Source organism: Lissotriton helveticus, chromosome 4_1, assembly GCF_964261635.1.
Source record: "Lissotriton helveticus chromosome 4_1, aLisHel1.1, whole genome shotgun sequence".
NCBI lineage: Eukaryota > Metazoa > Chordata > Amphibia > Caudata > Salamandridae > Lissotriton > Lissotriton helveticus.
In genome coordinates, this window is record NC_136063.1 from 834,736,880 (window position 1) to 834,749,712 (window position 12,833).

Consider the following 12,833-nt stretch of genomic DNA (forward strand, 5'->3'; position numbering starts at 1 on the left):
CATTGCTTCTCGAGTTTTCGGCAGGTGTGCTTGGAGGTCGGTGTTGAACTAGATGGCTCTCGTGTTGGTGCGCTTGTTGGAGGGTTTCCTGATCGGGGCGAGGGTCTTGGCGCAGTCATCGATCCATTGTCTAAAGTTGTGGCATGCTGTCCCGCGGGCATTTACGCGTGGTTACCGTTGGCCACCTGCCATGCGGAGATGTTCCAAAGATATGCCTTAGATTTCCTATTGTGGTGAGTTCTTACTTTCTTTTTTTGTTGCTTTGGAAAGTGAGATACCACAGTGCTTAAATCAAGTTTTTGGCCAAAAAGTAATTAAGGATTGGTGACCAGAAACCCCAGGACTCCCCAATAAAAGGTCGGGTGTCACTTGTTACAGACCACAATCTTCAAACATTATTCTTAACAGAAGCGTGCCCTAATAAACATAAAATACTCATGATCATTCGCTCTGGGCCCTGACAAATTACTCATACATGCTACATTATCCATTTTGTGGTCAGATAAGCAGCTGTTCCCATTTCAAATGATCATTTAGCGTCTGCTAAAACAAGTAAGCAAAGCCCACTCACTAATACTGGACTTCAAAACGAGCAGCAAGTACCAAAGGCTCAGACGGAGAGCTTTGAGGGTAAAAAAGTGATGGGGAAGCAAAAAAGAGAGAAAGTGGTGAAACGGTGAGAGCAGAAGGAAGAGACAGAAAGAAAATAATGTTAAGGCAAGAGGTCAGCGAATGATGCAGAAGGAACAGGGAACGGAGGGATGAGAGTGGTGAGTCAGCAGATCGTGACAGAAGGAAGAAGGTAAGGAAGGGGTTGAGGAGCGATTTGGGGGTAATGGCTATAAATTAAGTGGCCGTTCATTTCAATCTGTGAGGGGAATGGAAGCTCCTGACAAAACCTTAACTACCTTCTTACCGCAGCCAGTCTAGTCATGAACAAAGAGGGAGGCAGGGCTGTTGGTAAAAATAAGGGGACACAGAAATGAGAGAAATGGATGGTTGGATGGGGATAACAAGAGGATGGAGGGAGAAATAAGAGGATAAATGAGAGGAAATAAGTAATTGGAGGGGGTAATAAAAAAGGATAGAAACAAGCCAATTGGGCTTAGGAAAAAAAAAGAATGTTGAAGAAAAAAGGGGATGGGGAAAGGAAGGTAAACAATATAAGTAACAAGAATATAGGAGAAACAAAGTTATTGGGAAGAATGTGTGGAGGTAAATTAAAGGGAAGAAGTGAGTGCAAGGAGGGGAAGGAAAGGAAGAGAAAACAAGCATTGGCATAGCCATAGGTCTCGCCTTTGGGACCTTATAAGTGTTTAGCAATGTAACAGTTAATGATGTTGTAGTAAGGATATTGTGCTGCATAACTAAATACTTATAAGGTCCCAAATGCGAGACCTATTGGCTAGGTTTATTGATATTCAGAAAGGCCTTTTTTTTAGTGCGGTCTTTGTTTTTTACGTATAAATTATGATAAGAGATGACCCAAATGTGGGAACTATTTGTGACCCGCCATGCCAGTATTTGTGGATGAAACTTCAATATTGCATTTTCTTTGTTGCCCGTCAATCTTTTTTTTATTCATGAGTGCACATACTTGTATGTTCTTGTGCATTTTTGCGTGCTTTTTAAATATTTCTTCCAACCAAAAAGGGTAGAGTGCGGAAGTTAATGCCCACTTTTTATATCGATGTATTTAAAACAATTGTCACTTACGTGCCTAGAAACCAGCAGCGGCAGCATAAACGTACAGTTGCCAGCAGGGGGCGGGAGGGAGAGGGAGAGAGAAAGCACAAGAGTGAGATAGCGGGAGAGGGAGAGCGAAAGAGAGTGAGATAGCGGGAGAGGGAGAGCGAGAGAGATAGAGATAGCGGGAGAGAGAGAAAGCGAGAGAGGAGAGAAAGCGAGAGAGCGCGCGCGAGAGAGAGTGCTAGAGCGTGTGAGAGAGAGCCTGGGAGTGCTGCGTGCACAGTCTGCTCATTTTCAAGCACTGCACTCCTGCTTGTGGCGCGCCCCTGCTCGCGCCCGCAAGGTGGATGCCGCCACAAGAACGAGTGTGTGCTTGAAAATGACAAGAGCGACAGCTAAAGCTCCTCCTATGCATCCATGAGCGCTACGTAGGCGAGACCTAAAAAGAAAGGGACAGTAGGCCCCCACTCTTGTATACAGAGATAATAAAGTCCTGATCACACCATGAGTACCCAAAACAGTTACATGCCACCATCGCTCTTTGTGCTAAACCCAAAAGAGGGACAGTAGTCCACTGTTGGTCAATGCGAGTACGCTTTGTGCACTCCTTCTGATCATAGTACAAGTTCGAGACTTACTCAGGAAACGGTCTAAGTTTATGTGCACATGAAGGTATGGCCAAAAATCAAGTCAGGATACCAGATAAATGCACTCAGGTACTTCCGTTGAGAGGAGACAGTTATAGACCATGCAAAGAATATTCCCGTCCCAACAAATGCCATCTAATCACTCTGGGCATTAGATATTTCAGATAAGAGAATGAAACAGTTTCTCTAATGTACACTGGATATATTGCAAACACAATCATAAGCCCAACTACCTTTTAATTAGGGTAACATATCAGCCGTTCATAGGTGCACCAGGGAGCACGGTGGTAGTCTTATAGGATGCATGCTTCGTTTTAACTACTCTAGTGCACTGTCACTTTCGCACCACTCTCCCCCCCCCCCCTCTTTTTTAAAAATGTCTTTACTGTTGCACAACAACAGGAGATTAACAGACGCATGACGTTCACTACCTGGAAAATCTATCCAGCTACATAGGAGTTTCATGTGATGGTCGGTGGTATTTTACAGTTTTTATATATATTAGGAATTGTCCCTCATGGTATATTTCCAGATGTAAAAAAAAAAAGATTCTATATGTTTTGGAATGTAGAAACCCCTGACGAAGGGCTCCTGTTTCAGCCCGAAATGCATTGGGATGAATTACATTGCTAGTCTCAAAAGAATGTCAAGACCAGCTTTCATGTGGAAGATGCATTGACAAGAATCATGTCCTTGAAATTAAATCGACTTGATCAAGATTGTGTCTACGAGCGTGTTAATGAGTAGCACTTCTGTTTGTTGAATATCCCGTCGAGACCCGTTTATTCTCCTGAGGCGGAAGCCGGGAGACGCACATCTTTTCTGTACAAGTTAAACTGCATTACAGCATTGGTTTTTAAAACCACTGTTAAAATTTGTGTTAATCTATTTCTTTGGCCTTCGTGGCATTTTTAACTATACATTCTTCACTCACGTGACTGTGCCGATTTAGGGCTCAGTCCGGCCTCGATCTTGGGAGGCGGAGTGAAAGGAACGCGGCCATCTTAGGGAGGTATCTCCCAGGTTGGGTGCAGTCTAGCTGCTCAGGTGCAAGGCACTCGGCGCTAGTACTTAAACATATGATCATGCCTCCACGCAGCGGACGCGCTCTGCGGGCGCGCCATCATCGCGCCGAAGGAGTGCCTAAGGAAAGCCCGTCTGTGCCCGTCCGGGCCAGACCGGGACCAGGGGCCACGGATCCTACCTCTGTACTACAGGTTGGGCCCGTGATTAGGTATAACCGTGATGACCTGCTTAAACTAAATAAGGGCGTAAACCCTACCTGTACCGCATTGGGTGCTCATACATGCACCCCTAAATCCTGTATGGGCTGCAACTACAAACTCTTCCCTGATAAACCACATCGTGTAGGGGATGCAGTAGATAGGTATCGACTGGCGTTACTTAACTGTCGATCTCTACCAAAACACGCGACTGAGCTTGCTCTGCTCCTTGAGGAACGAGACCTAGACGTACTCTTCCTTACGGAAACTTGGACAAATGACAGCTCTCAGTCGGACATTGTCCGCGCTTTACCCTCTAATTATGCCATACTTAGACAAGACCGTTCTGACGGTCGGGGGGGAGGGATCGCCATCATTCTTAGGAAAACCTTAGGATGCAGAACAGAAACATCCTCAATCTCTGGCGCCGAAAGTCTTAGGTTTGCCATCTCCTTGTCTCCCACCTGCACTTTTTCTGGACTTCTGCTTTACAGACCCCCCCAGGCCCTTATGCTCAATTCTGGGAAGATCTTTTGAGTACTGCAATAAACTACGCTCGCACCACCCCGAATTTTTCCATCCTGGGTGACTTTAACATCCATGCAGATGAGCCAGACTCGCCGGCCTGTATTAATTTGACCGCTGGTCTGGAGGTCCTCCATCTGAAGCAGTTAATTACAGACTCTACACACATTGCAGGACATATCTTGGATCATTGTTACACCAATGTAGACAACCTTAGTTATGATAACGCCATCAGGGTTCCCTGGTCTGATCATGCACTACTGCTTTTCTCTATGCCCTCGCGGAAGCAGGCTGAACATGCTATGCTCACGAAAAAAGTTTGTCGAGTCTGGTGCGAACTTCCAACAGAAGGTTGGGTTACTAATCTTAAAAACACCCTACCAAAAATTATCATTGACCCCCTGGAAGCCGATACGTCTTTTAACCAGTGGGTAGAGGCCTCTCTGGATCTCACACTTCCAAAGATTGAATTATCCCATAGAAGTGGTGAGAATAAGAAAGCCTGGTATACGCCTGAACTAAAAATACCACGAGAGACAGCGGAGGAAACACTATTCTGAAACTGATAAGGCCAGCTATAAACTTGCTCTAAAGAAGTATAAACAGGAGATTAAATCCACTCAATCTAAGTATTTTCAGGAAAAAATCAGCACGCCCGCTAATTTTCCAAGAGAAATATTTAAAATGTTTAAATCCTTGGTTACTCCCCCTTCCCCTATCGACGACCCCGGACTAGCACAAGTGCGGTGTGAGGAACTTGCAAAATTCTTTTTCACCAAGGTGGCCAATATATATTCTTCCTTCCATAACACACTCATCGAACCTCTTCCCTTCTCTCATATAGCTTTGCCCCAATTTCTGGAATTTGATCCTGTAGACCTCCCTACTACTCAGCTCCTTTTCAACAATCTAAAGTCAGGTTCTCCGGCTGATCCTGCACCCCCTACTATACTAAACTTGGTATCAGACACTGTTGCACCTGTTATTCAGGAGGTGATTAATGCCTCTCTGGCTTCAGGCCTGGTGCCATTTTCCTGGAAACAGGCGAGAGTTAGGCCTTGTTGAAGAAACCCAACTTCAACCCAGAAGATTGGGCAAATTACCGCCCCATCTTTCTTTTGCCTACTATTAGCAAACTTACGGAGAAATACGTCAACTCTCTACTCGCTGCTTTTTTGGAGGATAATAACTCCTTTCATGTCACACAGACAGGTTTTAGGAGAAATCAGGGCACTGAAACAGCCCTCATCACAGTGGTTGAGGAAGCAAGGAAAATCGTAGACAATGGAAACTATGCGGCCATATTGTTATTAGATCTGAGCGCGGCCTTTGACACCGTGAACCATTCCATCCTGCTACACAGGCTGGAGGAAGTTGGTGTCGCGGGCAGCGCACTACAGTGGCTGCGCTCCTTCCTGTCTGACAGGACCTTTGTGGTCTTTGAAAACGAGGCCACCTCCTCTCAAATGTGTCTTCACTGCGGCGTCCCCAGGGCTCATCCCTCAGCCCTACCTTATTTAATATTTACATGAGGCCTTTGGCTGAGGTGGTGCTCCCCTGGGGAGTACAACTTGTAACGTACGACGACACACAACTTATTATCTCCTTATCCACTCACGATGCCCCTTTTGAAAATCTCTCTACCTGTCTTAATAAGGTTCGGGAATGGATGGATGACCTTCCTAAAACTGAATGGGGCAAAAACAGAGGTGATGATGCTGGGACACAAGGCACCTACTACGGTGGAGGAATGGTGGCCGGATAGTCTCGGCCAACCACCTAAGCCCAAAACGCAAATGAAGAGCCTTGGGGTGTGGATGGACCCAGCTCTTAATTTCTCAGTACAGGCCTGGAAGGTAGCTGCTACATGCTATTCGCTCCTGAGGCTCATGAGGAAAATCATTATCCTTCTCCCCTTCGAAGCCAGAAGGATTTTAGTACAGGCGTTGATATTATCACGCCTAGATTACTCTAACGCACTATATTTAGGCACCCCTCAAGGGACTGTTAAGATCTTGCAGACTGTGCAGAATTGTGCTGCACGCATGCTGCTGAATGTCCCACAGAGAACTTCTGCTAAGCCAGCCCTCCGTCAGCTTCATTGGCTGCCGGTGCAACAGAGTATCGAATTTAAAGCCCTCACTACGGTCCACAAAGCAGTTAATAAACTAGGACCTGCACTGATGCAATCAATATTCTGCCCGTACTCCCCCGGTGGGGAATTAAGATCTAACAACAAGAACCTTTTGGCAGTTCCTAAAATAAGGAGAGTGCGTATGGGTGGCCAACGCTTCTCTTTACAGGCCTCAAAGCTCTGGAATAATCTTCCACATCACATCAGACTGGAAGGCAACCATCTCAATTTCAGGAAGATGCTGAAAACCCTCCTGTTTATCTAGACTCTGAGAATGAATGTTGGTCTAAAGCGCTGGGATGCCCTCGGGTAGCCATGCGCGATACAAATACGTAATCATTCAATATTAGTGTCTATGCGTAAAAAGGTTTTGTTCACGCTGTTTAAGAGCACTCAGTCACAATCAGATTTTATTCCCGTCGTGGGTAACAGTAGTGCACACTGTGTCTAGAGCATTTGTTCTAGGTACTCTCATTCTCATTCGGGGGTGAGGGTGGAGCCCCCTCACAGAGTGCACACAAAGTTTAGTGAATTAGTTTATTAGTTCTTCATTCAGAACACTATTTTGAGTTACACTGGAGCGCAACACCACTTTCTTCATTTGTTTTACTTATCGACATATGCCATAGTCAACAAACAAAAGCAGCAAAAGATAATACAATTCAATCTTGCCACAGATGTTACCGATAATGCCTTTACATCCAGGCTGTAAAGGTACATTGTTGTAAAGTAGTTCTATGCATACATGCCAACATTTTATAACATGAAAGTGAGAGAAGTCTAGAAGTGGCATAGTAGTTATGAAATGAAACAGCGGAGAGAAGTAGACCTAATAAAGGAGGGATGGAAAGGTGGAGACGTTGTGTTGGGGCCCTCTTAGTGTCTCCAGGGTTTAAATCATCTCACATTTTCTCCCTTCCGCCTGCACAGAAATACCTATGGTTTCAAGTCCGTGTCGGAGCACACCATTCAATTCCACCGAAAAAAGAGCAGTCAAGGGTGAACCCTCAGGAAGTTATGATAAGGTGTACGAACTGCAAGCAAATTAACTGGCGGTTACAATTCCCAGAATATTTAATATATGGCGAAATGGGGAAGAAAAACTTCTCTCGTCATTCCATGGGTAAAAGCTTTGATTTAAATACATTTTAATTAAAAAAAAACACGAAATTAATTATCAGTAAAAGGCCATGCCTAGAACATTTTCTTCTAATGCTACCAAGAGGTCCAAATCATGTTATCATTTTGAGAAGTGGGGAGGGCGGGAGGCTCCCTAATGAGTGACAACAGCAATTGTATTATGTCATTTCCTGTGACAGCATTGTTAGGCAAATTAGAAATCTGAAGAAAAAAACACAAAAATCGAGCCTTTTTTTGGTCACAGAATTTATCACTACCAAAAGAATCCTAGAACCAGATGCTCTTAGATTCTTCGTCAAGCACCGTTATATACGCTTACCAAATTTTAATAGGGACAATAATTAATACTATTTTTTGGGCTACACGAGAGAGAAGCTGGTTCAATATTTTCAATTTAACATTTTACCTTCTATGAAAATATACCCAACAAAATCAAGAAAGTAGAAATATATATTTTTTTACCTGGCCATCATAACTTGCATGCATCACATGACTTAAGACGGAGGAAAACACCAAATGAATGGCTCGGTCAGTCTGTTTCAGCATTGCCGAATTCACAGGTTCTTTGGAAAATGCAAAACAGGGCCAAGCAACTGCATTCTGTAATAGAAGGTTTACATTATTTTACCATCGGATATTCAACTAAATAAATTTAACTGAAAAAAAGACCGACCTTTAACATCAGATTTATGAAGACGAAAATTGCATTTAATGAGTAAATAACGTAATTTCAGCGAGATCAGCATCCATCCCTTAAACTTAAAATCAGCGTAAGCATCATAGGCTGATCACATCGCTAATCACCTCTGGCATATATACTTAATAACATTAGCTCCATCGAAATATGCTGGTGATTTAACAGCTATAACTTGACACTTCCAAAGGCAAGATTTAGCAGTACAGATTACATAAACACCATACAGAAATTAGGGCTGCACGGTGGCGACCACAGAATAGTAAAATCTACGGTTTACAGAGGAAACGCAAGATGTATGTATTGCGATTTATATAGCGCACGTATCACCCGAAGGCATCAAGGCGCTTGCCTTGGGAACCCGTCCTGGTATTCCCCTGTGAGATAACCCCAGCAGGGTATCCACAAGGTGAAAGCCAGGCATCCCGCCGCGAGGGGCCGTAGTGGAGATTAAGCAAGCTATTGCCCAGAGTCGCAGAGTGTGAACCTGTGAATCGAGTAGGCACCGGAGCGAGAATTGTCGAGTCCGTGAAATTTTGAGCCCGAGACCCGCCGAGGCGGGGAATCGAACCCTGGTCCAGGACCGATCTCAGCTTCCGATTCTGCCGCCTCTAACCCCTGAGCCACACTTCTCCACTAGATGGAACACACAATTCTTACAAACAGTGGTCTCTTTAGGGTCTTTTAAGATTATGTGAAGTTCATACAACTGAGAGGAATGTCAGAGTTCTGCAGCAAATAGAATAACCATATGACACTACAACAGACACTACAATACAACAGATATTTATTTATATTTAACTTACTTAGATTTGGTTTTAGAATAACAAATAATTTACCTTCTGTAACTATCTTCTGGTGGATACACTTTCTAATGGCAGATTCCTCAACCTAAAGAATATTCCCAGTTGTCAGTTGGATCTGGAAACTTTTAGTAGAAGGGCACCCACAAACTGCTAGGTGATGCCATGAGGCCTGCGTAGGCTTCGATCTGCCCTAGAAGTGGGGCCACATATAGGTGCCACTCCTACGTGTCGAAGTCCGTTTCTTGCTTTATTCTTTCTGCACCCTCAAATGCAGAGCACACACTCAATTAGCCTAGTCTCTTCTCTTTGGAGGGGTGAGGCAGGGCAAAGCATGCCTAGAGAGTATGGCACTGCCCAACATGGAAAGGAGTAAACTTTCAGCAAGAAAGCCACGAGTCTTAAACACAAATCTGTCTGCAAAAACGATAGACTAGGTCGGTTGCCCGGATATAGCCTACAGTGCACTCATGCACCGAGCTGAAGTGATAGCAATGAGGAGCTCCTGGCATTAGCACAAAGAGTACACATGAGAATGTTCAAGACCAAGTTAAGCTCACACTGTGGCATCAAAAACGGGTTGGGAGGAAGTGCTGTAGGAAGCTGGCTTTTTATGTAGTGCCATATTCACAATAACCTGGTCCTGATCTGAATAGCCAAAGTATTCCAATGTATTCAAAGTCCAGCTTTGTGAGGCAAAGAAAATACCCCCAGCCCTGAAGAAGTTGTCGACCAACTTAGATAGGCAACGAAACATGTTGGCTTCATATAATACAAAACGAAGCACAACGGCAGAGTTTTGGTTTTAATGGGAGTAGATACCCAACGCAGAATAAAGTAGTTCAAATGGCTAGGGATATCTAACTCCATTTTTAAATAAGGGATCACACTGAGTAGCGGTGTTGACACCTTGGGGGTAGATGCACATGAGTGCGATAGGGATACACACCTTTGAGTTGATTAGGATTTACTTTTACAATTTTCCTACTTTGCAATTTTATTTATTTTCAGTGGGAAGGAGCCAATGATGAGAAGTGGAACACACTGACGAGAACCTGTCAGCAGTTCCCTGGTGGTTGCTCCCGTGAGGTTCCTTCCCACCATCCACACATTTTTTCTGATTTTTTTCTGACTTACCTCTCTCCTTGCCCTTGCATGGATCTGCATGAGCTTTGATTGAGAGCAGGGATTATAGACACATATGGAGTGACACACACAGAATGTACGAGGATATTTTAAAGATAGGCACACCTTGTTGTAACTCCTAGAGTGGGTGTAAGGTTAAGTGTAACCACACTAACGAGTCAACAGAGGATGTTAAGGAATACATTGCCTATTCAGATCAGGACCAGGTTATTGTGAATATGATGATATGAGTGGAGGGTACCCGAGTCCGACGTTTCCCTCTAAGCTCCAATTTTGAGAGAATTTTTATGTAGTGCACCAAATGAGGTGCACTTAGTACAAAGTCAAGATGACTTTTTGGCTTACAAGGCTTAAATTAATAACCCCAAATTCTCTTTGTGGGAGGTCTTCTGCATTCTTCTGCTGCCCGTTGCGTGCTTCTTTGGGACGCCCACCAGCCACCCAACCAGCTTTTCCCTGCCGCACATACCCTGTGCTACGAGCGGATGGGGACTTCAATCACCGGCAGCCTCAGTGGCGCGCATGCCAGTCATCAGACGCTTAAAGTGATACCGCCAGCGACAAAGGAGGTAGGATTGTCAAGTGTGGTGGACTGGGCTTGTCCCTGGACTGCTTTTATGACAGTTTTAACCTGATAACACCCCAATAACATTGCTTGTGGCTGACCTCTCGTTCAGAGGATTAAGAGGGTCTGCTTTATCCCCTCTTTTGCCAGGGTCTTCCGGCTTCCCAGTTTTTTCCTTTTATCACTGATCATTTAGCTATGGTTAGGCGCAAGGTTTCGCAATCTACAGCCTCGGTGAAGGAAAAGGCTGGCACCTCTGCTACGGTTACCACTATGGATTCTCTCTTGCAAAGGGCTGCAGCAGCGATAGATAAGGAGATCGAGCTGGTTAATAGGCACCTCTCTGGATCTCCGATTAGTATCGCTTATCTTCCCCTCATAGATACTCTTGCGTCTTAGAGGGTGATGATGAACTCTTGAGCCTGTCCAGTAGCTCTGGGATTCCTGCAGACTCACAGATTTGCGCTGGGGGAACTAGTGTGTTAATTGTCCATGCTATGCAAACGCCTACGCCAATGGCTCTCTCACCTGTTACTATAATATACAATAAGGGGGGGCATGACCCTACTTCCACACAGGAAAATGTCATTCACACAATCAGTAAGTCAATGGAACCATCTACAGCCTGTAGAAATCGACATGTAACTCTGGCAGCTAAGGGGAACTTGCGGTTGAGCGTTGGCTCTAAAAGGAAAATTCAATCTACTGGGGGGGTAAAGAGAAGAAACCGAAACTTAACATGGTCTCTAAACCCCCAGCACCCGTCATGGCACATCCTACCACTATCCCTACCTTGGATCTTCCTGGGGCACTGGAAGTTTTCCAGGCAGTGATGACCAGCTTGATAGACTTAAAACTGTTGCCCATCCTTGAGAGGCCGATTCAGATAGAGAAAATTATAGGATCCCGGAATATGAATGACATGCCGCCCCTAACAGGAGACGAGTGTCGACTTGGGCCAGAGAACTGTACGGGACTCTGATAGGAGGACAAACCCGATGAACCCCATCTTGGACCTATCACAAAATTAACCATAGAAACAAAATCAGTCTGTAGCACAGGGGGAGCTTAGAACATAAAATAGACACAGGCGAGAGAATGGATATTTCTTTACATGCTAGAGCCACAGATGAAAGTCATTGTTTAAGGGCCGGGAGGGTAGTCAGCAGAGAGGCTCAGCCACTGAATCTACCGGTATTGGACTTACCACCTGAATCCATCCCCTATGAATTAGTCCTAGGGAATGTTCCACCTCTCCCCCGGGGGATTAACGAAGATTATGGGCAGCTAAAGAACAAAGTACTGCACTGGCTATCAAACACCACCACCTTGGGTGCACGGGTGGCTAAAGATATCATCATGGCCCGTAGGGTTCGTTGGATTGGTAGTTCTTGTAAAATGGTTATGGGCGATTGTGTTAGTATTAACTTTGATAGTACGCACCTTGCTAGTAGGAGACTGTTCAGAGACACACACTCCGCATTTACTAAACCTGAATCTGTCATTAGGGCATTACAATTGGTCTTTTTTACAAACCCGGCCCCTCAGGGGACATTTATAAGAATATTTCCATGGAAGCTCCCCGTGGTGGGTGGACACATAGATTTCCGCTAGATTTGAGCAACTGCCTACACCCGCGGTTAGATGCAACATCCTTGACAGGCTGCCAGTATATTGCCCCTCCTTCGCTGGAGTTAAATAATAGATTCTCCCCATTAGCAGGGCTGGAGGAGTGTGATTGACTCAGGAGCCCTTCACTTTCTGGCATCGATTCCAACTCTTGTGTGTTTGCTAATAATATTTTAACATGGAATACTGCGTTGGCTAACAAGTTTCACAACCGAACTTGGTTGCAATTTGTGAATCAATTCCCTGTGATTTGTTTACAGGAAACATGGTTGGTGGATTGTGATTTATTTTTGGAAGGATATAAGGCTTTCTTTGCGCCTGATTCCCCTTTGGTGGATGGAAGACCTAAGGGTGGCCTAGTTCGGGGACATGGCAGAGCTGTGCAGCGGAATGGCCGCACACCAGCGCGGTTCCGCCGGACGAGAAATATATATCCTTCAGTTATCTGTACATGGCACGTTGGACCCCGGTTCACGGAAGAAAACAACTCTCTCCTTAAGCCTGTTGAGCAGCGACTGGCTTTTCGTTGGTGGATGGAGCGGTGCTCTTTGTAAACTTTCGTTGCCGAGTTAGAGGCTTACCTGGGTTCCCTCCGACGGACGACGGGTCCTAAATTGCACGCGACAACGGAGGCGCGG

General features: G+C 45.0%; 1 protein-coding gene across 2 annotated transcripts in view; it reads right to left on the reverse strand.

The window, feature by feature from the left end:
* Positions 1-12,833, reverse strand: part of CEP192 (centrosomal protein 192) — a 2,224,848-nt gene that overhangs the window by 1,343,363 nt on the left and 868,652 nt on the right. For both annotated transcript variants that reach the window (XM_078687485.1, XM_078687486.1), the window contains exon 24: positions 7,821-7,958. In XM_078687485.1, the coding sequence (XP_078543611.1) occupies positions 7,821-7,958 (138 nt within the window). The remainder of the gene's footprint in view (positions 1-7,820; positions 7,959-12,833) is intronic.